The sequence below is a fragment of the Nicotiana tomentosiformis genome, chromosome 5 (assembly GCF_000390325.3).
Source record: "Nicotiana tomentosiformis chromosome 5, ASM39032v3, whole genome shotgun sequence".
Taxonomy (NCBI): Eukaryota; Viridiplantae; Streptophyta; class Magnoliopsida; order Solanales; family Solanaceae; genus Nicotiana; species Nicotiana tomentosiformis.
This window is the reverse complement of record NC_090816.1, coordinates 38,568,222-38,582,661: the sequence shown is the minus strand read 5'-3', so window position 1 is coordinate 38,582,661 and position 14,440 is coordinate 38,568,222. Positions and strand designations below refer to the sequence as shown.

The following is a 14,440-nucleotide window of genomic DNA, read 5'->3' as shown; positions in this document are numbered from 1 at the left end:
TGTATGTGCATTTGGCCTTAATTTTTCATTCATTCGATGAACCATAACAAGAAATGTTTTTATACCTAACTTGTCTAGTCTCCAACAAGATTAGTTAAAAATGAAGCGAATGAAAAAGACATTTTAGCCGTCCAAATATATTTCAAACAATGAAACGAGGGTCTAGGTCGATGTCTGCACTTTGACTACTGTACCCGACATTCCCACCCCAAACCCATCTCGAATTGACGGATCAACAAAATCCATTAATCAAATTTCGCCTTTGCCAGATTGTAAAACACGGCCACAATGCCGATAGCAGAGCCGATGAACGGCGACGGCAGCACAAGAATCGGAGTCAACGACATTGAAGACGCCATCGGTGTAGTGGAAATGGTGGGACCGTCTTCGATCACAGCCGTTGATTCTTCCTCTACAGCTGAATCTTCAATTTCCATTTGTGATGATGATCAAATTTCTCCTCTGTTGACCCAATCAGAGAGGCCTAAGATCAACATCTTCACCATCTCTTATCCTACTAGGCAAAAGCTCAATAAGGTGAACTCCAATTTTGAAATATTAAATTTGTTTTTTATTTTTTCCTAAATTTGTAAATTTGCTGAGCTCTTTTACTGAATTTTCAGTAGCCAGTTCCTTAGTTACAGGATTAGTCAAAATGCACTTTTATATATCTAATTTTTATACCACGAATAATTTCAGTCATTAATTATTGAGTTTTAGTTCCTCTTCACTAATGATGTAAACGATATTTACACAATTAAGTTATAAATAAGGTAATTACTGGTCAATTTATGACAAGCATATAGGTAACCTCGTAAAAATTGTAACTGACCTACTATACAGGTTAAAAAGCGCTAATAGTGTAGAAAAATCTTTACATTATCAGTGTATATAAATTAAATCCTTAATTATTAGAGTATGAGGGTAAAATATTTGAAAAGATTGTAGTAAAAAATTTGTTTTGCCTACCGAACAGTAATAGTGTCATATCAAATTGGACAAAAGGGAGTATGGTATGTTTGTTTGTTTCCCTTTTGAGTGCAGTCACTAGCGTTAAATTTGCAGGAAAGAAAAAGAGGAAGAAAGAGATCAGTAGAATGTTGAAGTTTTCTGCTAAAAAGTAGCGCTTTTTGTTTATTTAAGATACATAGCATGCTGAATGTATTGAACATCCTCAATTTTGGAAACAGTTGAGACGCATTCACAACATACATCAGGTATGAGAAAGGTTTTGATACAGTTAAGTCCGGGGAATGTAACATGATTTCTACTATGGCATGTTTTTCTTTTTAGCAGTATTATTATATAGCTACAAAGTGTTTTTCCATTTTAGTGAACGTCCCTCTATCATCAGAAGTTTATGCTGACTTATTCTACCTTAGGTTCTAGGATGACCTTTCTTTACGCAACTTCTAGTCATGGTGCTAATATATATGCATTTATTGTACACTGTACTGTGACTTCTTCAAGGAGGGAGCGATCAGAGTTTGTTTTTGCACTCAGTCATGACTCAGGTGGTTGTTTTCTTTATCACGAACCCAATACTTTATTCAAGCCCAAATATGCCTATGCGTACTTACATATTATATTTCCCTACTCTGGTGCTTTTTTTGTGCGGATAAATGTTCTGCTTTCGTGATTTATTCTAACTGTTTATGGTATTGCGACATGTATCAAAGAAAATTCTAGTACTTTTTCATGCTTAATTAGGTTCTGACGCCTTGCAGGAGGAAGTTATCAAAGTAGTTGAACCAGACAAATCGCCGTTTCTGCAGTTTATTGTCTGGCTGTGGAGTGGATCGAGGTACTCCGGTCTGCTATGCATGGTCTTGTCATCTATAATCTACTCCACAATGGGAGTTGTTTCAGATGTTTTTACTGGTCAGTAACTTATTTAAAACATTTGCATGTGTATTATATACTTATATATAAATGTAGCTACTGATAACTTAGCAATACAAAGATGTCATCGTCCTGTTTCCTACCTGAAACTGATAGTTGGCGAAGTTCAGCTTAGTTTCGACGAAATTCAGCGTAAGCTTTAATTCGTGGGCAACTGATCTTCATACAATAACCTACCATTCTATTCACACGAATTGAAGATGATAGTTAAATTTTACCCGGGGAGAGAGAGAGAGTGTGTGTCTTTGTGGCTCTTTTTTTCTTCTTTTCTTAACTTGGATGTCCTTTGGAGTAAAACCAGGGAAGGAGGGGCTGGTGCCAGATTCCCTCTTGGCTGTTGTATTGTTCATATATCTTGAGAGACAGGATAGTGCATGTTATATCCAAGCACTTTTTGCAGTGCCCTCTGCACTGGGTTGTCAGGAGATTATTTGATGGTTGATATGAGCACTTTGTTTTTCCTTTGATGTTTTGAGATTACAATTTTCGACAAGAGTGGGTTGCTCTAGTAGTGAGCACCCTCCACTACCAACCAAGAGGTTGTGAGTTCGAGTCACCCCAAGAGCAAGGTGGGGAGTTCTTGGAGGGAGGGAGCCGAGGATCTATCGGAAACAGCCTCTCTACCCTAGGGTAGGGGTAAGGTCTGCGTACAAACTACCCTCCCCAGACCCCACTAGTGGGATTATACTGGGTTGTTGTTGTTGTTGTTGTTGTTGTTTTGAGATTACAATTTTCATGGATATGGTCCGCGACGGGTAGGCTCCTTTAGGACTCTGCAGCAATTTTTCAGTATGTTGTTTAAGCCATATCCTATGGATTTAGAGTATGAGAACAGGATTCTAGTATGAAGCTGACTCATATAGGTATTTAGTGTATTTCAAAGGATCTTATGAAGTACCTAAACCCTTGTTATTGCTGATAGTTATGAGTATGTCACTATGTCTAGGACAAATGAGGAGTCACAGGAACACGGGTTTGAGCAGAATGCAATAATTCTTGCGAGAAGAGCCCTACACTTACGTGCAAGAAAGGGTAGTGTTTGTAGGTTCACTTTGGAGCAATAGAACTTTTAGTTCATTGTCCACTTCAGATTCCAGAACCTGGAGGTCTTTTGGCATTGCTTATCCTTTCTTCTAGTATAATAGTGTTTAACAGCAGTGCATGGTTTTGACTTTTGCTGTATGCTTTTGGTTCTGCCTTTGAATAGGCAATTGCCAAGCAACTTTAGATTTCTATATGAAGTTCCTTGAGTAAGGTTTTGATGTTAATACTGTTATATGTCAACATATTATGTATGTGGATACATACATTAAGATGTATCCAGTGTTTCATGACTGCTTCTAGCCGTATACTCCTGTTACACTATTATGATTTTTCATCGTTTTTGGAAATGGCAGCTCAATCAGTACCTCTTTTCGAGATAGCCTTTGCAAGATGTACGGTAGTCCTAGTTCTTTCCTTTGTGTGGCTGAGGAAAAGTGGTCAACCAATATTTGGACCAACAAGTGCCAGGAAACTTTTGGTCTTAAGAGCTCTCACTGGATACATCTCATTGATGAGTTTCATCTACAGGTAAGCAGTGTTTCTTAGACTGAGAAACCCCTAGACCTCTCAATCCACGCTCCAACAAGGAATAGAAAGCAGAAAATGTCGAGGGTAGGAAGTCGTTCCGGATGGACCATGTCAATCTAATTAATAAGTATAGAAAAATATGTACTGTGGATGCAAGAAGACAATCTTTCAACATTTAGGAGATTTGAAATGAATTTTTCCTGGTTGTTCCGCTTATAATTTCTTTCTTATCTGGGTTCAGACTATTTGCGGGTTTGAATAACATGGCTCCATCTTGCAGACCTGAAAAAGTAGTTACTGTTTTGCAAGATAACTAGACAAGACGCAATACATATCCAACCTGTCATGCGTAGCTGTTAAAGTAACTAACTTAGGGAGTTTTAATTGAATAATACAAAAATTAATCACAATGTTGAAAATTAAATGACCATCAATACCAATTGAGAATAATAAATAAAAATAAAAAGGTGATTTGTTTTATACACATGATTTAGTAGTAATATACATAAGAAGTGTAGGGCATAACTGGCAAAGTTTGATGGGATTTAACAAGTTGGAAGGAAGAAAATATATAGCACGTAAATGGATCCCCACGGTTCGAAGTTTCCATTTACATTAACATGGGATGCCACTGCTCTTGGTCAATTTACCATGATTATTTCCTTTCTCTGTTCATGCTACATCCCCTTTATTGTTCTGTAAAACATGATTTACTAGTAACCATGAAACAGTCAATTTTGTTTTTCAGCATCCAGCGGCTACCTGTGTCTCAGGCTATCATATTGAGCTTTACCGCTCCAATTATGGCTTCAACTGTAGCTAGAGTCACATTGCATGAGAAGTTAAAAATTGCAGAAATTGGAGGTATGGTTATATGCACAATCTATAGAACTCCAGGTTGATTTTTCTGTTATTTAAATTTGTATGGTGTGTACATGGTTTGCTATTTCAACTTGACTGAGGTGTTTTAAGCAGATAAAAAGACCATCTTATTCACGTTAGGGTTTTAGGGGCTCACAGATAGTTGAAAATCTGAAAATCTTCTGGCCCCCTGTGAAACTGAAAGAATTGTGAACTTACACACATCATTGTAAATTAGTTGCACTTCCGGTCCTTTTCCTTTTTCAAATAGACTGCCCCTTGGCAGGGAGTTGAGATGCTTGAAATTCTAAATGTCCTGTGAACCCTTAAAACTGAAAGATTAATGGATATAATACATTATTCTTTTGTTCACTATACAACATTGCAAGTTCATTACAATGTCTGGTCCTTTTATGTTCCTTCTCTTTGACAGCCTCCTTATAAATTGGGGTTCTGGGAGTGGGAACGTATAGTCGTATATGCTTGAAAATTTGATGTTTTTCTTAGCCTTATACAACAACAACATACTCAGTGTAATCCCACATAGTGGGGTCTGGGTGGGAGGGTAGTGTGTACGCGGATCTTACCCCTATCTCGTAGAGATAGAGAGGTTGTAACCAATAGACCCTCGGCTCAGTAAAGCATAAGCAAAATAGTAATGGAAAGAAACACGGCCAGAAACAACAGTGAGAGGCCATGGAAAAGAAGCATTAATAACAACAAGATAGTAAGATGACCGAAATGAAAGAAACAACATGCAATAATCGAAACCTAAGACTAAAAAAAATACAAGAGTACTTACTAATACTACTAGTATGAACAAGGAAACCACTCGGCTACCTAACCTTCTACTTTATAAAACTTAAAAATATATGGGCAGAATATATTGATCTTAGATTCAGTGATTCCCTTTCTTATGTGCTGCCAGCTTAAGGAATCAGGATCATCTAAGAGTTCCTTCAACACTTCCAGTTTGTCTATCAGTTGGGCCATGCTTTCAATTTCTCAATCTTGACAATTTCTCCCATCTATTGCTGCTCTACGTTAAGTAGTAGATGTTTCAGTGTTGTTGGCAAAACTGTACAAGCCAGGGAACTGTTTTGCAAGAGGATATCTGTCTAATGGAGATGTGCTATTGTGAATTATGATTTATATGCTTTTTAGAGGACTCTTTTTAGATAATCGAGAAATTAGCTGTTTCTAGCTTTGATAAATACCCTCTCTCTTTTTTTAAATAATTTTTTCCTTTTGCTTTTAGAGGACATTTCTTATATTTTCTATCTCTTATTCTTTTGTGGGTAGTCTTTATCACTATTGCCTTATTGCAGGTTTAGCGAGCAGTTTCTTCGGTTTGCTGTTCATATTTCAGCCAATGGTCAAACCACAAGGTACAGAAGATAGTAAATATCTGTAACTGTTTTTGAACTAACAAACTTGTTTCGAGTTAGGAGTTATAACTGAGTGATTTTCTGTAGATTAAACCAAAAGACAGCAACCTTTTGATACATATCCAGTTGTAATTTTGTATTCGGATGATTAAATTGTAAATCCTCAAGTGGAACTAAATGCAGCCGGCCCTGCCCTTGTTTCTATAGGAGATCTCAGTGAACTAGGGCCTGGCAGGGGCTAGTCCCTTAGTTGAACTTCAGTCATGAACCCAAGGCCAATTAAAGCTGTAGTAGGTGTTTCTAGTTTTGATATTAGACCTCCTCAAAAAGAGAGCTCTTGCGGGTGTGGGAGAACTAACTTGGGAAAGAGTGTTTTGCTTTCAAATTTTAACTGTTAGACCTGTAGGCAGGTAACTTATCCCTTCAGAAAGAGTATCCCAAAAGAAATCCTTATCCTTCCCATCACTGGAATCCGACTTCTGTTAAGAGTACCGCTGTTGGACTTGTGATATCCCCAAATTTTCTTCTGCCTGCAGTGGTTCATGCCTTGCTCATTCTTCTGTTCTCTGTGATATCTTAGAAGAGTGTTTTTTTTTTTGCCCTACCAGGATGTGATTTCCTACCCACTGTAGTTTAGTAACTTATACCTACTCATTCTAAAGGCCCTCTGTTCATTAATTGTATGATTTTCATATGCATTCTGTTGGAGAAAAGTCACTTGATTTTATAGTCTTTTACATTTTAAAATTATTTTTTAAATGATTCAACCAGTTTGCCTGATGATTGAACTAGTAGATAACTGACATACTGCCCTCTGTCAAATTGAGTGTGTGGCCTGGATTTATACTATGCTTATAGGAAAAAAGGAACTGCTTGCACTAGGATGACAGATGAATTGCACCTTGTATATTTGGAAAGACTGATCTGCTCAATAGGGAAAAACTTAGAATCTCATTTGGTTTCTTATTTGAATTCTCAAAGTATTGGAATTTTTCTCACAGGAACTTTCCCAAGTTCTATAGAAGCCAGTGAATCTCATTCCAATGGTAAGCATCACATTTTTGCTGTTTTGGTTGGCTTGTTTTCATCTACTGCGACTGGAGTCACCTACTGCCTTACGAGAGCAGGAGCCAAGGCAGCAGATCAACCAGTGTAAGACTTTTGGCTTGCGTCTCTAATCTTAAGAGTGGTTGTTGTATCATCATTATAAATATGCTTTGACTTTACATTCTTTCTCTTTCTCTCTCTTCCCTTATGAGAAGGAAAAAGTATAGTAATTCAACTGTAGCGTATGGAGGAACATGGCCTTCTAATCTGTTGTAGGTCAGTCTAGGGAATAATTTCCTTTGCAGATTTAAACCACACGGAGGTCATGAATACCGATCAATTCCATACATGACATAAAAAGATTATTATATAAGACTGGTTTTGCCAAGAACCACAACCAGGAAGAAGATTTTCCAATTTGTGCTTTGACCACACCCCACCTTTGGTTAAACTCACAATAAATCAAGATTCCTCAAAATGTTCTAAAGAACTGCAGCAACGTGTAGAAAATAGAGTTTTTCCTTTCTGGCTTTGATCACTCCAATTGCTCGGGACAAGGTGGGAGTGGCCTCCGTGGTGGACAAGCGGAGGGAGTCTGAGATGGTTTGGACATGTAAAGAGGAGATGCACAGATGCCCAAGTGAGCGTTGTCTTGCTTTTCTAGTAGCTTGGAGCATTGTATCTGCTTCTTATTCCATCCCAGTTTTATTTATTATTATTCTCGTTTTTCTTATTATCCCTGCATTTTCATATTCTCTGATACACTCAAACCTTCATGATTAGCTATTGCATAGAAGTTTATCACCTTTCTAGCTCCACTGATGATGCCAAGGGCTCACCAAGTGTTGAGGTAGTTTGGCAAGATTTTTCAAAGGTTTTTTTAACACTGTGATCATGTGTCCTCTGCAAAAGAACAATTTAGATGTTAAAAGTGTATAAGATTCTTTGGTCTTCTTACCCATGATAACTAGTCAAAGACTGAAGGATCTGTAAGTAGTTGTCTATAATATCTAGTTGTACTTTATTGTTTATTCAGCTGACTGTTATCTCTCATAAGATGATTCTTAAGCAAGTAATCTTTATCTTTCAGGCTTCCAGTTTTCTCATTTGTCCTGCTTGCTAGTCCTGCTGCTGCGATGTCCACATTTTCCTTTGAAGTAAGATATCGTACATGTCGTTAGTTCTTTGTGAAATAAAAAGGCAAATGCATATAATCATGGTAGATCAGAACTGTTGCAAGTTTCATATGATGTTTGCTGAGATAAATATTCATTAAGTATCCACAGAAGTTTACTGTGACATGTATATTGATGCTATTGTGAAAAATATTTCGGATATAATTGTGTACTGGCAACTTCCTGTTCATGGTGAATAGAGTGAACCACTTTATGGACGGCCATCTTTAAATGTTTGTAGAGTGAAAGTTTGATTGCCAGCAATCTTTTTGGTAAAGAGGTTATTTTATTATTTAATGCCACTACCATTATGTTGAAGAGGGTGAGTTTGCAATTTTGCTTGTACTAAAAAATGTGCGGAGTGACCTACAAGTAGTTGTATTGTATTCCAAGTTCTGTTTTGATAGCCGACTGTATCTCTCTGTATTCGTGAGTATTGATTGGGGTGTGGGTGTTCTAATCTTGTCCACCTTTTAATAGCGAATAGATAATTATCCTTCTTGACTTTTGGTTTCTTTTTCCTAATTGTCTTATTTTGTTGAATACAGAGCTTTGTACTCCCTAGTTTCTTTTCTTTCCTTCTAATGGCTGTACTTGGTGTACTAGCTTTCTTTGCAGAGGTACTATTCTTAACTCTAATTTTGTCATGTGATCCAATATCCAAAACTCTGATTCTTTAGACCCGTCCTCCAATTTGTGCTAATAGAATATTACTCTCCATAGATAACTTTAGCACGTGGACTTCAGCTTGAGAAAACCAGCAGAGTTGCCAATATCCAGTTTATTGAGGTATGGATCTGATCATGTTGTTTGTTGAGTTCCCTCTTGTATAGTGTAGCTTTATATACCACGGATTGCCTTATCTGCACAATTTTATTTTTTTCAAAGAAGTTATTTGCAAAAATTGTATGTGAAGATTCGTTTGTTGTGCTACCCTGTTTGCTTGAGTTTGTCAGAACAACATTGATAAATAATGATATTTCGGAATGGTGAAGTTTTCTTTATGTTAGTGCTAGTATTAAGTAATTAAAAGTATCTTCTCTAAAAGTTCGAGTTTTTAAGTGAGGTGGTCACATAATTGAGCCTATTGTTGGTCACTCTGCTATTGAAAATTATGTAGTAAAGTCTTGTTTCTTTTTCTTTTTCTTTTTCTTTTTTGGAACAGAAAAGTCACTTTTCTATAACCATGTCACACCAAAAATCACTTGGCAGGATTTGTCCAAGTTTCGGCTGCCAAAAGCTTATGTGACATTTTATATCAGTCCGCATGGACTTAACTAATACCAAAACTAAAATTAAACCCGACCCACAGCAACCTCAAAAGTGAAATTTTGGACTGGAGTGAAACCATGCCCTTAATCGACTTTGCCTGAGATAAGGAGGAAGACACCGTTTTTATATAATGAGGGGGATAGGGTTTTTGTATATTGAAATCGGGTTGTCGGTGGTCGGGTTTTATTTTAAAATTTGGCATTAGTAAAGTCCATGTGGACTGATACAAAATGCCACATTAGATTTTCCAGCTGGAACTTGGACAAATGATTTTTGGTTGATGTGTGTATAGAAAAGTGACTTTTCTGTTTTTATTTTTATTTTTATAAAGAGATGACTTTATGACATAATTTCTTATAGTTGAGTGACCATTTGAGCAATGGACTCTCACATAATTCAATATGGTGTGAAAGAAGGCAACAGTTTGAATCTCAACACACCCATTATCTAAGAATTTCCATATGCTTGACTCACAAAAAATCTGGCTCACACTTTGAGGGCCATGTTAGAGATACAGTTAAGTCAATAAACATGTCAAGCTTTTAGATGATGTGGTCACATAATTCAACACGATTCGATTTGAATGGTTTATTCTTGGATTGGGTGTGTATGGAACTCTTTGCAATTCAACTATGCAAGGTGCTACCTCGCGAGACTTGTGTACCGAACTTGCTTCACTGCAATTGCAAACTCATATTCCTCTGCTAGAGACCAGTCGTGAATTTGAAAGTTCCCGTGTGATTTATGTTTACTCCTTCTGTAGAAAATTAGTTTATTAATACTAGATATCTGAGTTGGTGTGTCAATGTCAAGCTTTGCTTTCTGTCAAATTTATGTTGAACTGGATGTATTTCAGGCTGCGCTATCACAATTTCTTGGAATGGGCTCATCAAGAATCATTCCATCTTTTGGCAGATTATTTGGATGTATAATAATCTTAATTTCAGCATGTTGTACCATGTATATTGGACCCGAGAAAGAGATTGAATGACAAAGTTGGCCATTCCTTTTCATTTGCGCGCGCTGTATGGTCTAATGTGCACAAATTCTTTCTTGTGCTCTACCAACCACTCTGTCCAATGCTTCAAGGGGTACAATGAATCCCAGTTTCTGCAGAGACTTATGTCACCATGAACTTGGTGTAGCGAAATTTTGCCAGTCCCTATACTGGAAGTGTAATGATTCTGTCGTCTTCTCGCACTTGTAATAGCTTAATACGTTTCAAAAAATGGAGCGTCAAGGGGCTATTGCTTTTCTGTTCCAAGAGTGACATAAGTCTTACATAAAATACAGGTCGCCAAAATAGAGGACCTTCCACTTTCAACCAAGAACGCAGGAAACCACCATTGGCCTCTTTGATTTGGTTTTGGGGGGGGGGGAGGGGGGAGGGGGGAGTAGCAATTTTCTTTTCTTAAACAAAGGAAAAAGGGCTGTAATTCATATTTACTCCAATGTATCGAAAATCCTAGATATGTTTCATTCTTGTCACAGGAAAGCTATACTTTCAACTGGTTTTGTCTGGCATATGCTTCGCTTCACACTGTTACTATCATTCTTCTCTGCAATTGACTTTAAAGAAATTTAGTTTTTCATCTGAATTCTTCAAAGAAAATTGTGTTTTAGACTGGATGATCTGATTCAAGCACCGACCATCTAAAAACATCTATAAACTCTGCGGTCTAAAAGAGTCGAAAACTATTCAAACAGTAAGTTCTACAAGGTGGTCAATAAAGGAGACAACTAATGATCAAGAAACCTTAACTTGAGTTGTAACATCACTGAGTTCGAAACTTCAACCTCCTAATTAACAACTATTATGCAGTCAAACCTTTTTTATTCCCTTGATATACAAGAACATTTTAAATCAACAACTCAGGAAGTCCGTCAATAGAACTCATACCGATTCAACATGCTACTGCCAAAAGACATCAAAGTAGATAAAGCATGTTTCAAACACAAGTACCATCAAGACTAAGGACTTCAATTGGATTAGTAGTTCTAATCAGATTAGCTTATATTGTCACTTTCTGAATGAGCGCAAACGAGAGTGGAATAATATCATCGGTGAAGCGAGGCTTTCTTCTGCCTACAAGTTCCAGTATTTACTTCTATAGTCTCTCACGCCAAGGCACTCGTAGGGAAAAGAAATGTGCTAATCCCAGATAGAAAGGTTAATTTAATGACTCAGAAAAGAGGGTTAATCACCCCAATGATCTTAAACGTTCTTTGATGAATGGAGGCTCTTAAACAAAGCCATTATGAAGATATAGCCACGCAGAGCTTTTAAAACAGAGATACGAAACTACACTCTGATCGAAACATGAATCCGCGGCTCGGTTCAGTAGAGCTATTCGAGAAGCAAAGATAACAGACAAGAAAACTAAAAGGGGACGCATTTCATGATAACAGTAAGAATAAAGTTCAACCCAGCAGGATCAACTTAAGTAAACAGGGTCATATTCATTACATTATACGGGTTATAGAGTTAGAAAAAGCCCATTTCATTTAAGTTCAGGATCATGAAAACACATACTAATATGTCCATTAACAAAGGGGAGAAGATTCAGAGAGTTGTGCCTCCAGTTTGATGCAACATTGCATCAATTTCATCACCATCTTCCATCTCCAGCTGAAGCAAAGAAGAATTGTTAGAAAATAGAAAAATTTATTACTGAGTAATGAGTACTAAGCAAATGAGCACGCAGGATGAGTGGGTTTGTTCTGTCTTATTGTTTCTTCCCCCTTTTTTCTTTTTTCTTTTTCCAGCTTACTCCACATTGTGTGTGTGTGTGTGTGTGTGCGCGCGCGAGAGAGAGAGAGAGAGAGAGAGAGAGAGAGAGAGAGAGAGAGAGAGAGAGAGAGAGAGAGAGACCTCATCTGGAGTCTGCTCCCCACGAAGACGACGACCATCAAACAAGAAGGCAATTGAATTGAAATCAACTGACTGCCTGTCACAATATGCATTCATCAATTTTTTTAGCTGAGTGCTTCTTTTGATTCTGAAAAAGACCTCGTTCCCATCCTGCAACCAATAAACCAACCAGATCAATCACTGTCAGCCACTTTCCTCCTCATTAGTGAGTGCATACATACATTTTCTGAAATTTTAATAGGCTTCCATAATCCATACAACGATGACAAAAAGAAGATAAAAAGAAGGGAAAAGGAACCAAAATGTCCATACAGCTCATTAATACAAGCTGATGTGGGGGTCAATCACACTATACTTCTCCAGGCAAAAGACAAGATTGTAAGGATTAGCAATGAAAATTAACCCCAAAACCGGAGGGTAGGTTTCTAATAATGGTTTTTTCCGGCCAACCCAGATTTATCTTGTCTTAACACGGAAAAGCACATGGCTACATGTAATTATTGTTGATACTAGATAGTCCTCTTTTACAAAAGCCAAAGAAACAAATCATCAGTTCCATTCTTTTGATTACTTCTAAAAGGAATCACACAATCACCATCGGAATCTACCACTGACAACTACAGGGATCACACCATGATCCGTTACATCCACAATGTGCTGTTAACCTATACTATGGTTGGTTTAGCATTGGACAAACAAAATTTTGTACAAAATCTCAGGCTTAAATTTACCACGAAACAATTTAGAAACAATTTACCACAGAACAACTAATAAATGCTATACCAATACCATCCACGCTTCTACAGGCACCAAATGTTTGTATATTTGATTGAAATTACCATCTTCAACGCAAACAAAAGAAGTGATAAGGTAACTTTTATTATATGGAAAATATCTTTTTCATCCCAAAACACTACCTGGATGCATTATTCTTAAATAAATTCTTTGCAAAAGAAGCCTGAAAATGTAATTTCATCAGTTCTCGGAGTTAACAGAAAAACTTAATGAAACACAGTACGATATTCATATATCTTTTTTTTGGGTAGATCAACTGAAAAAATAATAGCACCTAATCACCCTACTCCGAATCTGGCATTAGGTGTTTTGTTCCTTTCTCTTTTCTTTTAATTCAATCTCTTTTAGAAGCTCCTTTAGTTAAGACTTTTTTTCGAGGAAGGATACTTAAATATCTTCTAGTTAAGACTTGCAAGCAGATTAGCACTTAAAATGAGGTTTTTCATGCTTTGGCACTTACAGCTCTCACTTCATGAAAAAGGGAAAAAAAGAAAAAGAAATTTTGAGGTAGTCAAATTGTAAGAGGGTGCGTTTTAAATCAGGCACAATGAGTTAAAACAATATTGTAAAATAGGTTAACATAAATGCCTTACAAGACAGCAAGCTTATGATTAAGAAAAAGTCGAAAAGATTGTATAGTTTTTTGATAATTGCACACAAGTGTGTATCCTAGAGGTTTGTATTAACGACCATGGGAGACCAAGGTTCAAATTACGCAGAGGCTACAATACTAAGTACTTTCTTACCCATAAGAGCAAAAATACAGGAAAAGATGACAAATAAGCCGCTACAACCAATTAAACCACTTAAAATTCTTTCTATTATATAAACTCGCTCCTTCCCAAGTTATGTGATGATATTTCATTTTTACTTTTTCCTTTCTATATATTTGGAAACAATTTAGCAAACGTTATATGTAGGTTATACCCTGCTAGTAAAACTACTGAAAATCAAACAGCGATAAGCAAAAAATCAGAAGATTCTAAAAGGATCATATTCTAAAACTAAACGAAACGAAACCCTAGGTTTTCAATCCGCTATATACATGTGTGTGTGCGCGCGTGAAAGAGAGATAGAAAAGAAAACCTGGCCTTTGACTTTGAGATTGATGTGAACTTGATCGCCGCTGGGCTTCTTGTCTTCCTCTGCTTGCGACATTTCTCTCCCAAAAAGCTCTTCTCTCTCTCTCTCTCTTTGGCAAAAGCAATAGAATTATTGTTTCAAAAGTACAGGAGGGAGAGGGTTTTATCTTTTTATATAATATTTGGACTCTATTGGTCACGGTGACACAAGGCTTTTTAATAGTCATTGGCTTAAAAATCACGCACCTTTTTTCATATTTTTTTTTGAGTTCCCCAAAATCCCCCTTAATTATATTATTATACTTCATACATTAAATTTCCCTTCTTTCATCTTTAAAGGTAGGGCTGTTTGGATCGGTTCTATTTGGATTTTCGGATTAAATATGAGTTAGGTTTTTTTAAAGTTCACATATTCGAATTGGTATAATTTTAATTTAATTCGATTCTAAATTCGAATTATATAGACATGTATAA

At 36.8% G+C, this 14,440-nt stretch overlaps 2 protein-coding genes across 2 annotated transcripts; one reads left to right on the top strand and one right to left on the bottom strand.

Annotated features, from left to right (window-relative positions):
* The first annotated feature begins 53 nt into the window (after window positions 1-53).
* Window positions 54-10,230, top strand: LOC104093972 (uncharacterized). The gene is made up of 10 exons (XM_009599811.4): window positions 54-537; window positions 1,728-1,881; window positions 3,300-3,474; window positions 4,223-4,338; window positions 5,664-5,723; window positions 6,725-6,875; window positions 7,861-7,927; window positions 8,494-8,565; window positions 8,669-8,734; window positions 10,074-10,230. Exons 1-10 carry the CDS (start codon window positions 289-291, stop codon window positions 10,206-10,208), a joined length of 1,245 nt encoding a protein of 414 aa, XP_009598106.1. The 5' UTR covers window positions 54-288; the 3' UTR covers window positions 10,209-10,230.
* A 1,402-nt stretch (window positions 10,231-11,632) lies between these two features.
* On the bottom strand, window positions 11,633-14,151 carry LOC104093973 (small ubiquitin-related modifier 1-like). Its single transcript, XM_009599812.3, has 3 exons — window positions 13,971-14,151; window positions 12,090-12,239; window positions 11,633-11,846 (listed from the first exon to the last, which is right to left on the bottom strand). Exons 1-3 carry the CDS (start codon window positions 14,040-14,042, stop codon window positions 11,781-11,783), a joined length of 288 nt encoding a protein of 95 aa, XP_009598107.1. The 5' UTR covers window positions 14,043-14,151; the 3' UTR covers window positions 11,633-11,780.
* Between the last annotated feature and the right edge of the window lie 289 nt (window positions 14,152-14,440).

What these genes read in the sequence shown, in the direction of transcription:
- LOC104093972 (XM_009599811.4), top strand. Translation starts at nt 289, where the DNA reads ATGCCGATAGCAGAGCCGATGAACGGCGACGGCAGCACAAGAATCGGA. An exon ending in AAGGCAGCAGATCAACCAGT is followed by an intron (nt 6,876 to 7,860) that starts GTAAGACTTTTG and finishes TTTATCTTTCAG; the next exon opens with GCTTCCAGTTTTCTCATTTG. An exon ending in TACTAGCTTTCTTTGCAGAG is followed by an intron (nt 8,566 to 8,668) that starts GTACTATTCTTA and finishes TACTCTCCATAG; the next exon opens with ATAACTTTAGCACGTGGACT.
- LOC104093973 (XM_009599812.3), bottom strand. Translation starts at nt 14,042, where the DNA reads ATGTCGCAAGCAGAGGAAGACAAGAAGCCCAGCGGCGATCAAGTTCAC. An exon ending in ATCTCAAAGTCAAAGGCCAG is followed by an intron (nt 12,240 to 13,970) that starts GTTTTCTTTTCT and finishes TATTGGTTGCAG; the next exon opens with GATGGGAACGAGGTCTTTTT. An exon ending in GGGAGCAGACTCCAGATGAG is followed by an intron (nt 11,847 to 12,089) that starts GTCTCTCTCTCT and finishes TCTTTGCTTCAG; the next exon opens with CTGGAGATGGAAGATGGTGA.